This window comes from Bufo gargarizans, chromosome 4 (genome assembly GCF_014858855.1).
Source record: "Bufo gargarizans isolate SCDJY-AF-19 chromosome 4, ASM1485885v1, whole genome shotgun sequence".
NCBI lineage: Eukaryota > Metazoa > Chordata > Amphibia > Anura > Bufonidae > Bufo > Bufo gargarizans.
The window spans coordinates 408,327,013-408,350,113 of NC_058083.1; the positions used below are offsets into that span (position 1 = coordinate 408,327,013).

The 23,101-nt window shown below is 42.5% G+C and overlaps 1 protein-coding gene across 2 annotated transcripts in view; it reads left to right on the top strand.

The window, feature by feature from the left end:
* STXBP5 (syntaxin binding protein 5) overlaps positions 1-23,101 on the top strand; it is a 424,762-nt gene that overhangs the window by 210,353 nt on the left and 191,308 nt on the right. For both annotated transcript variants that reach the window (XM_044291763.1, XM_044291764.1), the window contains exons 6-8: positions 6,793-6,856; positions 14,407-14,490; positions 18,407-18,530. In XM_044291763.1, coding sequence (XP_044147698.1) covers positions 6,793-6,856; positions 14,407-14,490; positions 18,407-18,530 — 272 coding nt within the window. The remainder of the gene's footprint in view (positions 1-6,792; positions 6,857-14,406; positions 14,491-18,406; positions 18,531-23,101) is intronic.

The window sequence follows — 23,101 nt, forward strand, 5'->3', positions numbered from 1 at the left end:
ATTAACAGCCTATGTGTGAAAATTAATTTTTTTTTTTTTTTTTTTTAAGAAGAAATTTTTTATTTTTTTTTTAAAGTCACTTCAAATTCTGTATTCTGTTCCCTGTCCTGTCTCTTTAATGTCCTACTTTCTTTGGACTTTTAGCACGGAAAACCAGTTAGACCGTTCACTGCGGCCAGAGAGGAAAGGTGGATACGTGACTCAATTACCGCAGTATTTTTAAATTTATTTTACTCACTTAACATTGCTCGATGTTTGGGCAGGTTATTGCTGACGAGTGTTTGTAAAGACGCTGGTTAGTGATAATCTGCCTGTGTAATGTTGCAGCGAATTAACCGATGAACAAGCAAAACGCTCAGACAGCGGGTAATAGAATCGGTCGTTAGGCCGCCAAAATCATTGTTTGCCAGCAGCACATTATGCTGTCTAAACAGCCTCTGCAGCCAGCAAACAATGATTCTGTATGGGGACAAGCTATGGCATTAGCGACCACTCCTCCCCATACTGTGGAGCAGATCGCTGCATGTAATAGCAGCGGTGTCCTCCACTGACGAGCATACATTTGTCAGGAAGGAACGCTTCTTTCCCGACAATCACCTGCTACATAATTATATAGCGCTGACATGTTCCGCAGCTCTTTACAGACCATTACTTGCTGTTCCCATTGAATCTCACAATTAGAGATGAGCGAATTTCCACTTATGAAATTCGTTCACACTTTGTTTGGTGGTAAAAGGTGAATTGCATTATGGATTCCGTTACCACGAACCATAATGCAATTCTATGACGAAATGCCTTTAGAGGCATTCCGTTATTCATTCCGTCATAATAGAAGTCCATGGGCTGCAAAACGGATCCGTCCCATTATGCAGGAGAGGACTCCCCTGCAAAATGGATCAGTTTTGCAGCCCATGGACTTCTATTATGACGGAATGAATTGTGATTTCAAAATAGGAAATTTGCTAATCTCTACTCACAATCTAAATTGCCAGTATGTCTTTGGGTGGATTTCCTTCAGTTCCTCCCACGCTCCAAACACATGGAGAACATACAACCTCCATGCAGATGTTATCCTTGGTCGCACTGCAGTACACTGATAAGTGCAGTGCTCTTCTGTGGGCATCTTTATCTAGGCCTAATCAAGAGAACAATACAGATGTCATAATGTTCTCCCAATTCTCCTAATCTAAGTAGGTACCATTCCAGGAGTTTTATCTCTTCATGCTGGCTGCCAAAGAAAGGCAGTATTTAGCATTTAATTTTCAATAGTATAGTACTTCTTTGAATATTGAGTTTAAACGCAAAATTCCCCTTTCTGATGGAAATGTCCCTTTTAGGTCAGTTTTTTAGGAGTATGAATTGCTGTAGTTTGTGGCATATTTATCCAACACGCACAAATGTTATATAAATGCGATGCATCTTTTAGTTTAAAAGCTGAACCCGGACATGTCCCATTCTTCACACAGGCAGCCCCTCTGTGTGGAGCATTGGAGCATTTCATGCTCGGATCCTCTCCCATGCCCTGCACTAAATTGCGCAGGGCAAGGGCTGTTTCACAAAATGGAGTATCTGTGGATCACTACAGCTAGACAATATGGAACAGGTGCTCTTAGTCTTTGTGACCCACCCAGCCGCAGGGAAGTAGTAAATAAATAGAGGAATAGACCAGGCACTCTAAATATGTAGTCACAACCGAGATATTATTTATACAATATTTAATTGTTTAGTTAAAAATGTCTAGTATAGCATAGCAGCATAAAAAATACCTACAACATAGGTGACAGCAATAATACATGTATCAGCATAAAAAACATAAATGCACAATAGCATAAAAAACAGCAGCGACAAGTGCTCAGCGAACAATGCAAGGGTGCAATCAATAGCATTGATTAACAAAGTCCAGCCATGGGCAACCGCAATCCATATATAGGTCTTTGTTTATAATGTTCCTCCTATATCACAAGATAATACTGTCAGATCCAAACATTCTTGAGTGTTCACAATTCTATATAATGTTACTACTGACTTGCTGTAACAGCGCACACACGTACAGTATATCACCAGTCTTTTCAGTGAAACAGGAAAAACCAGAAGGCACAGTGCGGTAACTTCCCGCGGGGGTGTCCCACCTAATTGTAGTTACTGGGTCAATTTTGCCTTAGTCTGGTCGGTGTTCACCTGTCTTAGTACGGGCTTGACGATTCGTGATGGAACAGATGTCAGCTGACTGCGCGCTCGTCAAGACTTCGTATCGCCAGCCAACTGTGCGCTCAATGAGGTTACGTATCTTCAAAGTCTTTGGTTCAAATCCAGGGGAGCTTCTTTGCCAGCATGCCGGTGCAAGGTATAACCCATACCCGTTTCGGGGATATGAAAGTGACCCCTTCCTCAGTGGTAACCAAAGTGGAGCATTGGAGCATTTCATGCTCTGATCCTCTCCCATGCCCTGCACTAAATTGCGCAGGGCAAGGGCTGTTTCAGTAGACCCGGTGATGTACTGTACTGCCCCAGCTTTGAGCCCGGTGACATGACCGGCACTAATAGGCAGGCTTTAGTGCTGCCCTAGCCTTTAAAACATCATTAGTGCCAGTGAAGTCACCGGGAACACTGCTAGCCGAAAGCCTCCACCTTGCAGTGTAAAAAAGCAAGAAAAAAAGCCCTGTCCCTGCGCTATACAGCGCAGGGCAAGGGGAACATCTGAACATGAAATGCTCCAATGATCCACTCAGAGGAGCTGCCTGGGGGAAGAAGGGGATATGTCGGGGTTAAGCTATGATCTCAGGCAACCCCTTTAAAACCACTAAATGGTCTAACGCAGGATCGCGGTCCGGAGGTGGCTGTCTCAGGCAGAGTGATGCATCGGTGCGTCATCTCGCGAGACTTCCTGTGAACGCGCGCACACAGGCGTACGCGTTCACAGGAACTACAGGTGAGCGAGTGGATTTACCTCCTGCCAGCGGCGATCTTTCCCAGGCAGGCTGCAGATGCGATTTTCTTTTAACCCCTAACAGGTATATTAGACGCTGTTTTGATAACCGCGTCTAATATACCTGCTACCTGGTCCTCTGGTGGTCCCTTTTGCTTGGATCGACCACCAGAGGACACAGACAGCTCTGTAATAAGTAGCACCAAGCACCACACTACACTACACCCCCCTGTCACTTATTAACCCCTTATTAACCCCTGATCACCCCATATAGACTCCCTAATCACCCCCTGTCATTGATCACCCCCCTGTAAGGCTCCATTCAGACTTCCATATGTGTTTTGCGGATCCAATCCGTGGATCCGCAAAACACATACGGACCTCTGAATGGAGCCTTACAGGGGGGTGATCAATGACAGGGGGGTGATCAGGGAGTCTATATGGGGTGATCACCCCCCTGTCATTGATCACTCCCTGTAAGGCTCCGTTCAGACGTCCGTATGTGTTTTGCGGATCCGTGGATTCGCAAAACACGGACACCGCGGATCCGCAAAACACATACGGACGTCTGAATGGAGCCTTACAGGGGGGTGATCAATGACAGCCATTTAGACTCCCTGATCACCCCCCTGTAAGGCTCCATTTAGACATTTTTTTGGCACAAGTTAGCGGAAATTGATTTTTTATTTTTTTTTTTTTTTTTTTCTTACAAAGTCTCATATTCCACTAACTTGTGTCAAAAAATAAAATCTCACATGAACTCACCATACCCCTCACGGAATACAAATGCGTAATATTCTTTTAGACATTTATATTCCAGACTTCTTCTCACGCTTTAGGGCCCCTAAAATGCCAGGGCAGTATAAATACCCCACATGTGACCCCATTTCGGAAAGAAGACACCCCAAGGTATTCGCTGAGGGGCATATTGAGTCCATGAAAGATTTAACGTTTTGTTCCAAGTTAGCAGAAAGGGAGACTTTGTGAGGAAAAAACAAACAAAAAAAATCAATTTCCGCTAACTTGTGCCCAAAAAAAAAATCTTCTATGAACTCGCCATGCCCCTCATTGAATACCTTGGGGTGTCTTCTTTCCAAAATGGGGTCACATGTGGGGTATTTATACTGCCCTGGCATTTTAGGGGCCCTAAAGCATGAGAAGTCTGGAATCCAAATGTCTAAAAATGCCCTCCTAAAAGGAATTTGGGCCCCTTTGCGCATGTAGGCTGCAAAAAAGTGTCACACATGTGGTATCGCCGTACTCCGGAGAAGTAGGGAAATGTGTTTTGGGGTGTCTTTTTACATATACCCATGCTGGGTGAGATAAATATCTTAGTCAAATGCCAACTTTGTATAAAAAAAAAGGGAAATGTTGTCTTTTGCCGAGATATTTCTCTCACCCAGCGTGGGTATATGTAAAATGACACCCCAAAACACATTGCCCAACTTCTCCTGAGTACGGTGATACCACATGTGTGACACTTTTTTGCAGCCTAGGTGTGCAAAGGGGCACACATTCCAAAGAGCACTTTTAGGATTTCACAGGGCACTTTTTACACATTTTGATTTCAAACTACTTCTCACACATTAGGGCCCCTAAAATGCCAGGGCAGTATAACTACCCCACAAGTGACCCCATTTTGGAAAGAAGACATCCCAAGGTATTTCGTGATGGGCATAGTGAGTTCATGGAAGTTTTTATTTTTTGTCACAAGTTAGTGGAATATGAGACTCTGTAAGAACTTGTGACAAAAAATTTAAAAGTTCTATGAACTCACTATGCCCATCAGCGAATACCTTAGTGTCTACTTTCCGAAATGGGGACATTTGTGGGGGTTTTCTACTGTCTGGGCATTGTAGAACCTCGGGAAACTTGACAGGTGCTCGGAAAGTCAGAGCTGCTTCAAAAAGCGGAAATTCACATTTTTGTACCATAGTTTGTAAACGCTATGACTTTTACCCAAACCATTTTTTTATTTACCCAAACATTTCTTTTTTTATCAAAAACATGTAGAACAATAAATTTAGAGAAAAATTTATATATAGATGTCGTTTTTTTAAAAAAAAATTACAACTGAAAGTGAAACATTTCATTTTTTTTGCAAAAATTTCAGTAAATTTCGATTAATAACAAAAAAAGTAAAAATGTCAACAGCAATGAAATACCACTAAATGAGAGCTCTATTAGTGAGAAGAAAAGGAGGTAAAAATAATTTGGGTGGTAAGTTGTATGACTGAGCAATAAACAGTGAAAGTAGTGTAGTGCAGAATTGTAAAAAGTGGTCTGGTCATTAAGGGTTTTAAGCTAGGGGGGCTGAGGTGGTTAACAGCCGTTTTTTTTTTTTTTTCATGATGGCATTCTGAAAAATGGCTATTAAATGAACAACATTTTTTATTTTTATTAAAATGGACAAACTAGCACGCCCTATTTTTTCTCATTGTTGCCGTGTAAGTACCCTAACACTTCACTCTTGAGATGTTACTCCACTTTCTACAGCATCCTCTACTAGACTAAGAATATGCCATTATTTTTTGTGGCTTTATTTATAAAAAATAATCACGGTTGATAAATGTGGCTTAAATCAGCTTGACAGGCTAACCATGTCCATTTTTCCTACCTGTTTTTCAGAAGTGGCGTAAGTGGTTGCAAAATATTTGCTCAAATAAGCCCAGAAAGTCACAAAATCCTGTTTTGCTAATTTTTGAAGCCAGAATTCTGTTATAGGAACTGTGGGATTTGTTCAGAAAAGTTGAGAAAAAATGGTAGCATTTTGTATGTCCTGTGTATGTGAGTTGAAAGATTCTGTACCCATTTCATATTTCCAAATTCCATGTGTGTGAAAGTGTGATCATGCAGTTCAGAAGTCAGACGCTTACCATATGGCATTAGTGCACTTATGACCATACGATACCACTTAGGCCTCATGCACACGTCTGTTGTTTGGGTTCGCATCCGAGTCGCTGAGCTCACACCATCATTTAGCTTTCCGTTCTTCTGATCCAACAGACCGATCAGAAGAATGGACCGCTAAATGGTGGTGTGAACTCAACCTTAGGCCTCTTTCACACAACCATTTATTTTTTTTTTATTTTTTTTTTTATCGTTTGCGGAATGTACTCTGTATGCATTCCATTTCTGTTTTTCCGTTGCGTTCAAAGATAGAGCATGTCCTATTATTGCCCGCAAATCGCGTTCCGTGGCTCCATTCAAGTCAATGGGTCTGCAAAAAAAAAAAAAAACGAACACATACAGAATGTACTCCGTATGTCTTCCATATCCGTTCCGTTTTTGCAGAACCCTCCATTGAAAATGTTATGCCCAGACCAATTTTTCTATGTAATTACTGTATACCATATATGCCGTAGGGAAAAACGGAACAGTAACGGTCCGCAAAATACTGAAAAAGCCATACGGTCGTGTGAAAGAGGCCTTATTTGAAGTATTCATATTTTCTAAAAGCTGCATTTTTCAGCATTTCTACCTGTCTAATAACTAAATTAGCATTTGGAAATATTCACATGTTGTCAACAACCTAGCAGCTAGCTCAATATACACAATAGGAGTTTGCCCTACTGATACCACATCATTTGTGTAATTGGTCAGATGCCACCTTTTAGTTTTCACAGCTTCATTGGAAAATGAAAGGTGGAATCTGATTGGTTGCTATGGGCCAGTTCTACTTTACACCAGTTTGATAAATCTCCCCTAAAGTATTTGGGTAGATTAGCATGCAATTTAGCTAATTTTTACCTTAGTATACATGTTAGATAAACTCACAGTTCAACAACCAGTTCAGAACATATTGCATGTCACTTTGGTTTATTTTGTCGTATATAATGTACATCCTTTTTTTTATTTTTTTTCAGGTCATCCAAATCACATCCAGGGCCAGTTGTCCACATCAGTGATAATCCAATGGATGAGGGAAAGGTGGGTTTTAATTTTATTGTGCAGTGGATAATTTATTTGTAGAAACTAATTTCCAAAGTCCAATGCCACATTATATCTTTGATTATGTTTCTTATAATGAGCAAGGGAACGGTTTAGCAAATTGTCTTTTTAAGTCTACTTTCACACTGGCGTTTTGGCTTTCCGTTTGTAAGATCCGTTCAGGGCTCTCACAAGCGGTCCAAAACGGATCAGTTTTGCCCTAATGCATTCTGAATAGAAAAGGATCCACGCAGAAAGCATCAGTTTGCCTCCGTTCCGTCACCATTCTGCTTAGGAGGCGGACACCAAAACTCTGCTTGCAGCAATTTGGTGTCCGTCTGACAAAAACTGAGCCACAATCTGGCACAATAGAAAACGGATCTGTCCTCCATTGACTTTCAATGGTGTTCAAGACGGATCTGTCTTGGCTATGTTAAAGATAATACAAACGGACCTGTTCTGAACGGATGCATGCGGCTGTATTATCTGAACGGATCTGTCTGTGCAGATCCATGACGGATCCGCACCAAATGCGAGTGTGAAAGTAGCCTAATACTAAAAAGGTCAATGTTTACAAGGTAAACAGCTGGCTGAGCCGCAGTCTGCGAGTTCTCCCCACTCATGCCAAGTCTAAAAAAAAATGTGGACATGGAGTGCGAGCGGGGATGGGGACGGGCCGGTAGGCCCTTCTCATTTATCATTTTCTACGCCTGTTTTAGACGTAGGAAAAGGTCTAAATGTAAGACAGCTAGGGAGCTGGCTTACATTTAGAACTGGGTGAGGATCCGCCAAAGTTATGAAGAGGCTGACGCCTCTTTATAACTTTGGCAGAACCACCGCCAGCTTAGGGGTCTAAAACTCCTGTCTTAATAAATGTGCTCCAATATTTATTGTATCTTGTCAAACACTGTTGCTTGGCAAAATGTGGCCTTATCTTCGTTGCTTAAATGCATACATTTTTGGCTGACTAACATTTTTTGTTTTATTAAAATGCTTCTGCAGCATCTGTATATCACAGTACATAGCAAGCTGCAGAATGCTGTTCAAAGTGAAATCTGAAAAATCTTTTGAAATCTTTTGATGTCTAGGTGTCTCTTCTCCTTCATGATCTTCTAAGGCTCACATCTGCAGCAGAGGTTCTGGCAAGAGCCTCCATTGCAGGTTTGACAAAAAAGCTACATGCTCAGCAACCCTGCAGATCTTATTATAGTCAGTTGGATACTGTGGGCGCCACTGGTGTTTGGTATATGCTGCATCCGGCTATTCAGTTTTTCTGTTCTTATACCAGGACAGAAAAACTGAAGAATGCCACAGATGTGAACTTAGTCTAAGCTGATTTATGACCAAGTGAAAGTTGCACTTTTATTTGGTCATAAGTCAGCAATCAGGAGAAAAGAGAGAGGGACTGGAGGCATAGCTGTCAGACAACCAGTTTAACTGTACTGTAATACATGGAAGCGGCAGAAGCCAAAATGTGCAAAATGATTAATAATAAAATTGGGAATATGCTTTACAATCAAATACATATATTTAACATAAAAATGTCACCCAAAGTGTCCATAGCCTGGACTGGATATCCGCATTCCCTGCAGCAATTTTAGCCATCTAACAATCAAGTTATTTACTTAGCCATAGATTTTAGACAAAATATGTCACATCAAGACCCACCATGCCAGGCACTGCTTCTGGATGAATGCTTTGAGCTTTCAATAGAGAATAAAATGGTAATTTATTTGGCTTGGAAAAGCTGTAGGTCTGTGAAGAAGAACTCGAGGATTACAGAAGAACAGTGTACAATAAAGAAATCCACGAAAAAGCCAGAACTAAAGCATTTTATCTTGCAGCTAAATGTAATAAACTTTTGAGTGACATAATTTGGGACCAGAACTGAAAAACTGCAATGGAGCCTGCCTCTTAAAATGTATGTCATGAGTTTGTTCAATGACCTTTACCATTGAACTTCTCATACATAATCTGCAACATAAGTATTCCGCTGTTGGCAACAAGGGGTAAATGGAACGAATAGTGCTCAAACTGTGTGATGTCAGCTCTGAAGATTTTTGCCCTGAGAGCTGGGACAATGACTGTGGGAAGTGTAGCGGTGTCATCCTTTGTTTGCATGCCATCATGCCCTATAGGCTGCTATCCTGACATTTTCTACATGCATGGGATTGCTCCCCAACTTTCACTCGCAAGAACAAAATGTATTTTTAGAATATGCTTAGTCTGTTTGGCACCTTTTTAGTATACCCCCACTCCCTGTCTTCATACGGTCTGTAAATGTTAAACACATGTCCACACTATTGCATTGCGTTTTGGCAGCCCTTTGCCACTGTTGCAGTCATTAATAGAATTTGTTTGCATTGTATTTAAAACCACAACTACAATTATTCCAAAATAAATACATGTGGTTTTTACGTTGTGGTGCAGTTTCGTTACTAGCCCTAAAGGGGTTTTCTGGGATTTTAATATTGTTTACCTATCCTCAGGATAGGACATCAATATCAGAACGGCCGGGGTCTGACACCCAGCACCGCTGCCAGTCAGCTGGTTGAAGGGAAGGCCGCATTTGCTTTCGACGGCGAGTAGGTGTAACTACAAGCCGTACCATTCACTTCTATGGGACGACTTGTTCCTATTCAATTGTTTAGTAACAAGCCGTCCCATTGAAATGAATGGGGCGGCTTGTAATTACACCTGATCACCACTTGTCTGTCGACGGCGATAAGGTAAACAATGAAGAGAAGGTAGTGCCGACACGGAGCGTGGCCTTCTCTTCAACCAGCGGATTGGCCGGGGTGCTGGGTGTCGGACTCCCACCGATCTGATATTGATGATCTATCCTGAGGATAAGTCATCAATATTTATATACAGGAAAACCTCTTTAACACCTTATATTAGAAGACAAATAAATGATTCAGTGAGATCTAGCAGCAGACACTTAAAGGGAACCTGTCACCCAAAAATCGCCTATTAAGCTGTTTACAGTACCTTATAGTGCTGTATAGTCGTTTCCTGATGCACTTTTTGTTAGTTTTGCAGCATGTATGCTCAGTCAGAAATCGATGTTATATTCAGCTGCTGCCCCGTGCTTCAAGTCAGGCTTGAAGTCACGGGGGCAGCGGCCTCGGCGTCTTACATGGCCCTCTCCCCGCCCCCTGCCTCTGTGACTGACAGCCGAAATCCGATTCCGGGACCGCGCTCAACGGCCGCATGCGCAGTAAAGGGCGGCAGGAGCGCGGTCCCGGCTGCCGCGCGTACTACGCGCCGTCTTACTTTCCCCGCACTGCGCATGCGCCCGACATCCTGTATCAAACGCGCCCGGCATGCCGGGCGGGGGCGCGTTTGATACAGGATGTCGGGCGCATGCGCAGTGCGGCGAAAGTAAGACGGCGCGTAGTACGCGCGGCAGCCGGGACCGCGCTCCTGCCGCCCTTTACTGCGCATGCGGCCGTTCAGCGCGGTCCCGGAATCGGATTTCGGCTGTCAGTCACAGAGGCAGGGGGCGGGGAGAGGGCCATGTAAGACGCCGAGGCCGCTGCCCCCGTGACTTCAAGCCTGACTTGAAGCACGGGGCAGCAGCTGAATATAACATCGATTTCTGACTGAGCATACATGCTGCAAAACTAACAAAAAGTGCATCAGGAAACGACTATACAGCACTATAAGGTACTGTAAACAGCTTAATAGGCGATTTTTGGGTGACAGGTTCCCTTTAAGCTGCCTTTAGAAGCTGCAAGGATCAGCCAAGCGCTCCTTCCTGAAAATCAAATGCTCCTTAAGGGGTTTCCCGAGATTTTTGTACTGATGACCTATCCTCTGGATAGTTGTAATGTCAATGGCTGCAGGAAGCTGCAAGAAGGCCATGGCAATACTGCGAGCGCCACTGCCTTCTCAAGACAAGTGTGTCCAGTCAAGCATGGTGGTGGGAGTGTCATGGTTTGGAGTTGCACAGCTGCCAGTGTTAAGAGGTACTGTTCACTGAGGGAATGCCAACATGTACTGTGACATACTGAAACAGAGCATGATCCCCTCCCCTCAGAAACTGGGCCGCAGGGCAGTATTCCAACATAACGACCCTAAACGCACCTCCAAGACAACCACTGCTGGACTGGCCAAGAAGGTCTCCAGATCTAAACCCTATTGAGCATCTGTGGGGCATCCTCAAACAGAAGGTGCAGGAGCGCAAGGTCTCTAAAGTCCACCAGAGGAGTGGAAGAGTATTCCATTGGCAACCTGCGAAGCTCTAGTGAACTCCATGCCCAAGAGAGTTAAGGCAGTGCTGGAAAATAATGATGGCCACACAAAATATTGACACACAATTTGGCTATTTTCACTTTGGGATGTACTCACTTTTGTTGCCAGCGGTTTAGACATTAATGGCTGTGTGCTGAGTTATTTTGAGGGCTCACCAAATTTACACTGTTTTACAAGCTGTACCCTGACTACATTGCATCAAAGTTTCATATCTTCAGTGTTGTCCTATGGAATATATATAATAAAATATTTACAAAAATGTGAGGGGTGTACTTACTTTTGTGGGATACATTAATTACTCTAGACTCCTAGCAAAAAGTATACCACATGGTGTACTTTTTTGTGGGTTGCCTTTGGATAGAAAAACTTTATAAACAGTAAAAAAAAAAAACTACGAGGTATACAACTCCCTTTTGTCCTTCCATCAAAAAATGAAGCTGCATGGATATGTTATATGTATAAGCTTGAAGGTGTTCGCAGTGAACACGCTAAACATAGGGCTTTAACTTGACGGGAACAGGACTTTTCTTCTGGAAGAGTTCCGTTTAGCTGTTTATGTTCTTGCTACCCCTATCCCTCGTTCCTGACATCTGTTGTAAATGACAATGTGTTTTCTCCACCAACTACACATTAAAGTCTTTCACAGTGTAACTTGAACATCTGCCCTTCACTGATATGATTGTGCACATCTTGATAATTCAACCAAAAGCCTGTGATAAAAACACAGTTTCCGCCTATCTCTTCTCTTTTTTAGACACCTAATGCAGCTGATATATTGTTGCATATATTGTTGGGGGTGGACATATAAAGAAACTTAAAGGGGTTGTCTGACACCAGACACTGATGGCATATCGCTAGGATACGCTGCCAATATGAGATAGGTGTGGGTCCCACCTCTGGGACCTGCACCTGTCTTTAGAATGAGGCCCCCAGAGTGAACGTAAGCACACTGAGTATGTGCAGTGTGCTCTCAATTCACTTCTGTGGGAGTTCTGAAAATAGCAGATCGAGTGTGCTTAGCTGTTTTTGAAAGTGCCATAGAAATGGATGAAGAATGCACCATGCAAGTGTGGACACCATTCTATTCACTTCTGTGGAACTGCTGGAAAAATCCAAGCTGGAACTCTCATGAACATTAATAGAGGGCGACTGTGCATGCGCAGTGCCCTCTCGTTCACTTTGGGGGTTCTGTTCTAGAGATGTGCCAGTCCCAGAGGTGGGACCGGGACCTGAACCTATCTGACATTAGTGGCATATCCTAGCAATATGCCACTAGTGTCCGAGGTAAGACATCCCCTTTAAGTTTAAGCTTCTTGATAAGCCCGTCCCCAACAATATATGCAACAGTACAGTATATCAGTTGCATGGGGTGACAAAAAAAGGAGGATATAGGAGGAAATTGTGTTTTCATCACAGGCTTTTTTGGCTAAATTATCAAGATGTGCACAATCATATCAGTGAAGAGCAGAAGTTCAAATTACACTGTGAAAGACTTTAATTTGTAGTTGGGGGAAAAAAAACTATTGTCATTTACAACAGATGTCACTAGCGGATGGCAAGAACATACAAAATAGTGTTGAGTGAAGCGAAGCATTCGAAGCGGAAGTCAGTCTGAAGTTTAGGAAAACTTTGCTTCACAACACATCCGAAGTGTCTCGCGCTTCGTGGTAACGATTCAGTTATTCCTAAAATGGTGGTTGCACGTGTTACAAAGTGAAAGTAAGAAGCCCGGTAATGCAAGATCACCCATAATACTATGCAGCCAGCCAATCCGCAGATAGCCATCCCCTGTGATGTCACAGTCCTATAAAACCCTCATCCCGTGCAGGTTACGCCATTGCCTTGTGAGCTGAGCATAGGGAGACATGTGGCAAACGCTCATGTGCTAGGGACAGTGTTGCTGAAAACAATTATTAGAGGAATTTAATACCAATATTATAGAAGCTTTTATTATTCCAGTGTTCAGTGTGCCAACCAATACCACCCAGTCTGCACCCCTTAGAGGGGCCAGGTCTTAATGATGACCATCCTCATCTTTTACTGGCTTTGCTTCTTCCAAATCATCCTTCAAACTCTCCATGTCCTAGAAAGGTCAGCAAGATGCAGAGAGAGGAGGAGCTGGATGTTCCTGATGACATATCCTCATCAATAAAAGATTATGTGGAAGAGGAGGAAAAGTAGATGGCAGAAGAAGAGTTCCCACCTGTAAGACAGGAGAGCGGTGAGGTTGGAGAAGTGAATATGCCAGAGCTGATTAATATTCCATATTTACTGTCAAATAACCTGCAGGAGATTGCAGGCCAGAACAGCAATAGTTTGCATATTGCGCCCCCACCTAACCAGCCAAACCCCATACCAGCAACAGCCCCGTTTTAAAGGTGCTGTGTGGTAATTAACAATGAAGAAGGACTATACATTGCAGTCTTTATTTTTAAATGAAAGGCAGCTGTAAGCTAATTCGCTGCGTAGTCCTTCACCACAGCATGGCTGCAACCCGTCCACAGCATGGCCGCTCCGTGCCAAATGGCCTGGGTATACCTCATTTCTAGCAATTCGTGTCAAATCAATTTGTAACAAATTGAATTTCTCGTCAAACTTCAGCGAAGCTGACGAATCTTATTTTTCCAATTAAACAGAACTCTTCCACGAGAAAAGCCCTGTTCCTGTTACGTTAGAGCCCCATGTTTAGCGTGTACATTGGGAAAGGCTTCCAACTTATAGATGTAACGTATCTATGGGGCTTCTTTTTTTTTGACAGAAGGACAAAAAGGAGTCTTTGTTTACCTCAGTATTCCTTATTTATTTTAACTGTATAGAATGTTTTTCTATCCAAAGGCAATCCCCAAAATAGTATATCACATGGCATAGCCATGTGAACCCTGAAAGTGAACAAGAGCTCATGCACAGCTGTGCCCATTCATTTCTATGGAAGTTCCAGCTCTGCTATTTCCTGCAGTCCCATAGAAGTGAATGGAGCAGTGGCCACGCTTGTGCGCTGTGCTCTTCATTAATTTCTATTTGACTTTTGAAAGTGTGCTCGCTTGGCTATTTTCGGATAACCCATAGAAGTGAATGGAGAGCACACTGCACATGCTTTTTTCACTTTGAATGGGGCTACGCTGTGCCTACAAGAAGGCTGATAACCAGAGGATAGGTCATCAGTATAAGAGTCTCAGAATACCCATTTAATTATTTTAAATCAGTCTGTCATCTCTCATCATCTTTTATGAAATTTAAAATGAATATTCCAGTGTTTTCAATTAAATTTCTAACATTACAGTTTTGTCTTTTAGCTGCTAATTGGTTATGAGTCTGGTACAGTAGTATTATGGGATCTAAAGTCGAAGAGAGCAGACTACAGATATACCTACGATGAGGTATGGAATTTGATTTATAGTATATTAATTTCTATGTTATCTGGAATTGCCTTAAAGGGGTTAAGGGTACTTTCACACTTGCGTTTTTCTTTTCCGGCATAGAGTTCTGTCACAGGGGCTCTATACCGGAAAAGAACTGATCAGTTTTATCCCCATGCATTCTGAATGGAGAGTAATCCGTTCAGTTTGCATCAGGATGTCTTCAGTTCAGTCGTTTTGACTGATCAGGCAAAAGAGAAAACCGCAGCATGCTACCGTTTTATCTCCGGCGAAAAAGACTTGCCTGAACGCTGGATCCGGCATTTTTTCCCATGGGGATGTATTAGTGCCGGATCCGGCGTTCAGAATACCAGAATGCCGGATCCGTCGTTATGTTATGCGTAGACTGAAAAAAAGGTAAAAAATAAATAAATGCCAGATCCGTTTTGCCGGATGACACCGGAACGACGGATCCGGCATTTCAATGCATTTTTTCGACTGATCAGGATCCTGATCAGTCTTACTAATGCCATAAGTTAGCATACATTTTGCCTGATCCGGCAGGCAGTTCCGGCGACGGAACTGCTTGCCGGATGTCTCTGCCGCAAGGGTGAAAGTAGCCTTACCATGAATTTAAAACTCTTTTTACTCTTTTTCTGTTTATTTGGAGGAGTTTCTTCCCTTTCTGTGTGTGGGCAGCAGCTCATCTCATGGGATGCATTGCAATTGGTTCTTGTTAAAGGGGTTGCATCACCTCAGAAATTGGGGGCATATGGCTAAGATATGCCCCTAATGTCTGATGTGTGGGTCCCAGATTATGAAAAAGTGATTTAAGGGGTTGTCCGATGTCAGACATTGGGGGCATATCACTAGGACCTCTTGGACCCATTCCTGTCTTTAGAATGGAGCCCATAAAGTGAAGGAGGGCGCACCGCACCTCCCCAGACGCAATCCATTCATTCCTATGGGATTGCTGAAAATAGCCAGGCGCTGGCTTGGCTATTTCTGTCACCCCATTAGAAGTGAACGGAGGGGTGGCCATGCTTTCGAGGTGCACTTCCCATTTATTTCAACGGGATTGCCGAAAATACCCAAGCGTGCCACTCTGCTGTTTTCGGCGCCCCCATAAGAATGAATAGAGGGTGGACGGGTGTGCACCCTCCTTCACTTTGCGGGCTCCGTTCTAAAGATAGGTGCGGGTCCCAGAGGTCCTAGTGATCTGCCCCCTGTGTCTAAGGTGAAACAACCCCTTTGATCCCTTTCTCGCCTGCATACAAAATAGTTCCTCATTTACGTATGGTATGTAATGCCCCCACAATTTCCTTCTCCACTGTCTAGAGAAAGATGTAGCTGCAGTACATGTATATATTTCTACGAATTTAGAACTAGGGATAAATGGAAGAGGTCTGGGTGGCTTTACTATAAGATCCCTACACCAGCAGTAAGAGGGAAGGGTGCAAGGAAGCTCGTCCACCTCTGAATGCAGTAGAATCCCATTGTTTCAGTCCATTACTGGTGCAGTTTCCACTGTGGAAACCACAGTGGGAGTCTACTTATCGGTAAGCCCCACTGAATGGGGCTAAAACTGTGAAAGAATCTGTCATACGCGGTTAGTTGCTCCGCAATCTGCGACTTCTCCCCGCTCACACCAGGTCTTTAAAAAATGGCTGTGGTGTTGGCATGGGAGGGACAGGCCAGAAGGCCCGTCTTATTTATCATTTTCTACGGAAGTGCTGAAGTTATGGAGAGGCCTGCGGCTCTTCCTAGCTTCGGCGATCCACTCCCAGCGCTGGGGCTTTATTAAGACCGGCGTCTAAAATCCCGATCTTAACAAATGACACCCACAGAGGACCAAGATAGAGCCTCTGGCATAGATGTGAGCAGTCTAACCTACACAAAGTTTGAATTGCATTTCATTTCGGGCCGGAAGTGCATCTTCATCAGTTTCAAACCAATATAACATATTGATCTTTTAAATATGTCCTTTTTCTCTCAATATGTCATATTGGTTTGAATCTGATGGGGCTCGTCCAACTCTAAAACGCGTAATTCCTTACCAATGCATCAATAAACATATAAACTTACCCATCTTATGCTGAAGTTTCTTCACTGATACGAGCAGAACACTGGTTGTTTCTTCTTCACAAATTCCATCAATATACACAGGAAGATTTAGGACGCCCTCTATTGGCAGCTACTGGCATATTAGAGAGGTTATATTGTAAATGCTCCAGTTTGTAAAGGGTGAGATCATATTGTGATCGGTTTATGGTACAGTCACACTAGCGTTAGAAGAATCTGGCAGGCAGTTCCGTTGCCGGAAGTGCCTGCCGGATCCGGAAATCCATATGCAAACGGATATCATTTGTTTCCGGATGCGGATCCGTCTGACAAATGCTTTGCCATTTCCGGTGTCATCCGGAAAAACGGATCCGGTATTTATTTTTTTCACAGATTTAAAGGTCTGCGCATGTGCAGACCGGGAAACCAGATACATTTTTCTGGAACACTTGGTACCGAATCCGGCATTAATGCATTTCAATATGCATTTCAGTATGCTGCGGTATTTTCTCTGGCCTAATGCCGTAAAAGGGACTGAACCGAAGACATCCTGAGGAAAACTGAACTGATTGCTTTCCATTCAGAATGCATTGGGACAAAACGGAAGCTTTTTTTCCGGTATTGAGCCCTTATGTCGGAACTCAATACCGGAAAACGTTAACGCTAGTGTGAAAGTAGCCTAAGTTTGGGATAGATTAAAAAAGGATTCAACAGATTATTGAGATAGTTTTGTGGCATGCACACCAGAGTTTTCAATGCAGACTACAACACGTGTTCTGTGCCAACATCCATGTGAAATGTGCCCACACACTATGCTCCTTTGATTTCAATGGGACATTTGCATGATACTTCACAAGCTCCTGGACCTTTCCATTATGTATTTGAAAGTGTCGTTAGGTAAAAAAAAAAAAAAGCCAACGTGTCGATCGTTGCTGCAGAATGTGCAGGAACCTCAACAGGTGGACCCACGTGTGACAGAGCCACTGAACAAGGCTAAATCTGCATGCAGGTCCGCGACATGTCAAGCAGCCAATTCTGCTTCCTGAACATGCCCCAAGCATGGATGTTGTGCATTACAATCTAACAAGCATTAGATGTTTCTCTCATTCACTTACCACGTCAGTTTATTAATCTGAGGTCTGTTCGCAGTTGCCAGGCTCACGTCATTGCTGTGAGTGGAGCACTGTAGGAGAATCACTAGGACTCCTGGCTATCATGCGGTGTATCCAGTCTTAACACAGATACTTACTGCTTAGAGGATAACCTCTTTAAGCAGAAAATGCCAATTGGGGGATTAACATCTGGCAGCTAATACTCCGTCTGTTAAGTAACGGCATGGAAAGGTCATGTGAGGAAACTCCATGTACATCTGTCATTAGCTCACTCCCTACTGACTAACTTTTTCTAATATTTTTAGCCTACATCTGAAACCATTATTACAATTTCCACAGATGGTTTAATCCCTCTTGGTTTCATATCTGCTACTAATAATGTGAAGTAAATCTTTAGATTGCAAAATGCGGAGGCTTCTATTAGTGGTGGGGGCTCGATAAGCTGGGGAAAGCATAGCATGACTTGTATTTCCCATCCTTTGTTATTTCAAGTGAGCGTTTGATTTGTTCCTCCCCCCAGGTTTACATTTCTGCTAAAATATACGCATAAATAGGCGTATTTCTGGCGCAAATTGCAACTTCTCTCCGCTCACACACTTCGAAAAAAAAGTGGACGGGTCGGCAGGCCTCTCTTTTACCTTTTTATGCGCCTACAACATGAAGCTGTCTTCCATTTAGAAGCGGCGGTGGATATGCACGTATAATATCATAGATATTTTTACAGATACTTGGTTTTCAGTAAATTTTTTGTATTTTACTCTTAGGCAATCCATTCTGTTGCTTGGCACCATGAAGGAAAGCAGTTCATCTGCAGCCATTCGGATGGTACCCTGACCATATGGAATGTACGCTCTCCTGCCAAGCCAGTGCAGACAATCGTACCACATGGTAAGAAATGGTTATGTTTTATTACTTATTTTTACTACACGTGGACTGTAGGCCGTTGACCTAATGTTCACTTCTATGTGTGTTTGTTTCTAATGAAACCAAATTTACAGGGGTTGTGTACCTTTGAGGCCCTTTTAGCAACCCCCTACTGTGCAGATCTGCAAATTGAACCATACTTACCCGCTTCCCAGTGCTGGCTCCCAGCTCCCCGGCCTCCGCTGTGGATGTAAACTTTGTTTGATGCTGCTGCAGCTATAACCGCTGGCCACAGTGGTGGCCTGCTCCCTTGCATCATGCAAAATAAAAAATATATTAAGTTAATGTCCCCCAGAGGTGTTTTATGACCCCCATGGGGGACATATTCTGCTCTGTTAAAATATGCAAACTCAACCTAACCTCGGTATCTGAGGAAAGGGATTTAGGGGTCATTCTTTCAGAAGACTTAAAGGTAGGCAGACAATGTCATAGAGCAGCAGGAAATGGTAGCAGAATGCTTGGGTGAATAGGGAGAGGAATTGCCAGTAGAAAGAGGGAGGTGCTCATGCCGCTCTACAGAACACTGGTGAGACCTCATTTGGAGTATTGTGCTCAGTACTGGAGACCATATCTCCAGAAGAATATTGAGACTTTGGAGAGAGTTCAGAGAAGAGCTACTTAACTAGTACATGGATTGCAGGATAAAACTTACCAGGAAAGATTAAAGGACCTTACCATGTATAGCTTGGAAGAAAGACGAGACAGAGGGGATATGATAGAAACTTTTAAATACATAAAGGGAATCAACAAGGTAAAAGAGGAGAGAATATTTAAAAGAAGAAAAACTGCTACAAGAGGACATAGTTTTAAATTAGAGGGGCAAAGGTTTAAAAGTAATATCAGGAAGTATAACTTTACTGATAGAATAGTTGATGCATGGAATAGCCTTCCTGCAGAAGTGGTAGCTGCAAATACAGTGGAGGAGTTTAAGCATGCATGGGATAGGCATAAGGCCATCCTTCATATAAGATAGGGCCAGGGGCTATCCATAGTATTCAGTATATTGGGCAGACTAGATGGGCCAAATGGTTCTTATCTGTCAACATATTCTATATTTCTAAGAAAAAAAAAAATGCAAATAATGGGAATAACGTACACTGTCCACACCAACACAAACTGTTGCCATAGACATAGCATAACCTAAGTCTATATGTGTTATGTACCAAAACAAGTCCTTTATTTGTCAATCAGTACATTTTATAAAAAATAAAGAAAAATATATATTTTTTACTGTACCCCTAAAAAAACATAAAAAAAATTAAATTAATTATTTGCCAGAAAAACAAAGCTGCTAAATTTTGGTGGACACAGAAATAAAAAAGTATGGCCATTAAACTACCATGTACACAAAATCACATTATTATTATTTTTTTGTCTATTTTGTCTGTTCCATCATTAGAATGAGTCCACTGCACACAATGACTGTACTATGGTATAGTAGTAATGTGTACACCGCTTAAGATTATGTTCACATCTCTGTCACAAACTCCAGTATACAGGGAGTGCAGAATTATTAGGCAAGTTGTATTTTTGAGGATTAATTTTATTATTGAACAACAACCATGTTCTCAATGAACCCAAAAAACTCATTAATATCAAAGCTGAATATTTTTGGAAGTAGTTTTTAGTTTGTTTTTAGTTTTAGCTATTTTAGGGGGATATCTGTGTGTGCAGGTGACTATTACTGTACATAATTATTAGGCAACTTAACAAAAAACAAATATATACCCATTTTAATTATTTATTTTTACCAGTGAAACCAATATAACGTCTCAACATTCACAAATATACATTTCTGACATTCAAAAACAAAACAAAAACAAATCAGTGACCAATATAGCCACCTTTCTTTGCAAGGACACTCAAAAGCCTGCCATCCATGGATTCTGTCAGTGTTTTGATCTGTTCACCATCAACATTGCGTGCAGCAGCAACCACAGCCTCCCAGACACTGTTCAGAGAGGTGTACTGTTTTCCCTCCTTGTAAATCTCACATTTGATGATGGACCACAGGTTCTCAATGGGGTTCAGATCAGGTGAACAAGGAGGCCATGTCATTAGATTTTCTTCTTTTATACCCTTTCTTGCCAGCCACGTTGTGGAGTACTTGGACGCGTGTGATGGAGCATTGTCCTGCATGAAAATCATGTTTTTCTTACCTTGCAGACTTCTTCCTGTACCACTGCTTGAAGAAGGTGTCTTCCAGAAACTGGCAGTAGGACTGGGAGTTGAGCTTGACTCCATCCTCAGCCCAAAAAGGCCCCACAAGCTCATCTTTGATGATACCAGCCCAAACCAGTACTCCACCTCCACCTTGCTGGCGTCTGAGTCGGACTGGAGCTCTCTGCCCTTTACCAATCCAGCCATCTGGCCCATCAAGACTCACTCTCATTTCATCAGTCCATAAAACCTTAGAAAAATCAGTCTTGAGATATTTCTTGGCCCAGTATTGACTTTTTAGCTTGTGTGTCTTGTTCAGTGGTGGTCGTCTTTCAGCCTTTCTTACCTTGGCCATGTCTCTGAGTATTGCACACCTTGTGCTTTTGGGCACTCCAGTGATGTTGCAGCTCTGAAATATGGCCAAACTGGTGGCAAGTGGCATCTTGGCAGCTGCACGCTTGACTTTTCTCAGTTCATGGGCAGTTATTTTGCGCCTTGGTTTTTCCACACGCTTCTTGCGACCCTGTTGACTATTTTGAATGAAACGCTTGATTGTTCGATGATCACGCTTCAGAAGCTTTGCAATTTTAAGAGTGCTGCATCCCTCTGCAAGATATCTCACTATTTTTGACTTTTCTGAGCCTGTCAAGTCCTTCTTTTGACCCATTTTGCCAAAGGAAAGGAAGTTGCCTAATAATTATGCACACCTGATATAGGGTGTTGATGTCATTAGACCACACCCCTTCTCATTACAGAGATGCACATCACCTAATATGCTTAATTGGTAGTAGGCTTTCGAGCCTATACAGCTTGGAGTAAGACAACATGCATAAAGAGGATGATGTGGTCAAAATACTCATTTGCCTAATAATTCTGCACGTAGTGTAGCAGTGATGGAGAACCTTTTACAGACTGAGTTCCCAAACTGCAACCCAAAACCCACTTATTTATCGCGAAGTGCCAACACGGCAATGTTACCTGAATACTACAGTCCTATATAGTATATCTTCCATGTACTTTATCATTTAGCTATAATAGCCGGCCTTCATAGTGCGCCTTGTGCTGATGAATGGCAGGAAAAGGCTAAGGCATATTGGTACACCATAGACTTAAATTACTTAAATCGTGTGTCGCATGGCCTGCTGGACATAGTGCCAAAGTTATGTAGAGGCCTACACCTCCATATAACTGTGGCACATCCACCGGCAGAGCAAAGGTTTTTTTTTTTTTGGTTTTTTTTTGAAAGTCAATGGGTCCGCGGAAAAAAAAAAAAAAAAGGAAAACGGCACAACGGGCATGAGGCCTAAGTTTGTAAATCCAAACTTCCATTGTTCCTTTTACTAGAAAAGCAGAAACACGTATTAGCTCACCCAGGTGTTAAGCCAGTGTGAAAGAAGCCTAACAGCTCCGTTCAGTGTTGAATGCTATGATTGTGCACCCCAGCCGAATTACAGACACCTAATGTGTGTGCCTGGAAATGCCGCTGCGTTCTGGTGAGCAGGGTATCATTTACTGAAGGGCCTGCAGCCTTCCTCTGCCATGATGCAAGCAGCAGAGAGCTTGTTGTCTACGGGTTGAAAAGAATGAAAGCGGTGTGATGATGAAGATGATGACGAAAAGGTGCAGCTGTTATTGACAATAAGTATGGCAGAAGTGCATTAAAGTTTAATTATATACACTACATAAAAGCAGCGGGATAACGTCATTTGCGCTCTAATGAAGGAGTTACCGGAGAAACACAAGTCACAAGTAGAGAATCACTTAAGAAAAGGAACAGCGTGCTAAAGTAAACGTTATATTCTTCATATCAATAGATAAAACCCAACTAAGTAATGCATCAGAATCCCTCTGCAAATCCCTTGTAAATGTAAAAAGGATATAGGAAAGGCAGAAAGGGTTTCAAGATGGGCGACTAGATTATTAAACGGAACCGGAGGTCCCTTATTATATTGAGAGGCTAGAAAAATTGGGCTTGCTTAGCTTAGAAAAAAAGACTTCTTAGAGGTGATCTCATTTACGTAATATATGAATACAAAGAACTGGCATGTGGTTTATTGGTACTATATTACGCTGTGGATTTTCCGCATGAAAATCCATGCAAAAAATCTGCAAGTAATATGGACGATGTGCATGTAGCCTAAAGGATCACTCAATAGCCATGATTTTGTGTTATAAGCACCATGCCACGCTATATAGAACTGCTCCCCACCGCTCATTTCCGGTTTAATGGTTCTTGCATAAATCGTCCTGCACGGACAGGGTCATGTCAGTGATGGTCAGCTGGTTCTGTAGGGACTTGGACACATCAATATTTTTTTGTGGATCCATGCGCCTGTTCCGCAAAATATAGAGCAGGTCCCATTCTTGTCTGTATT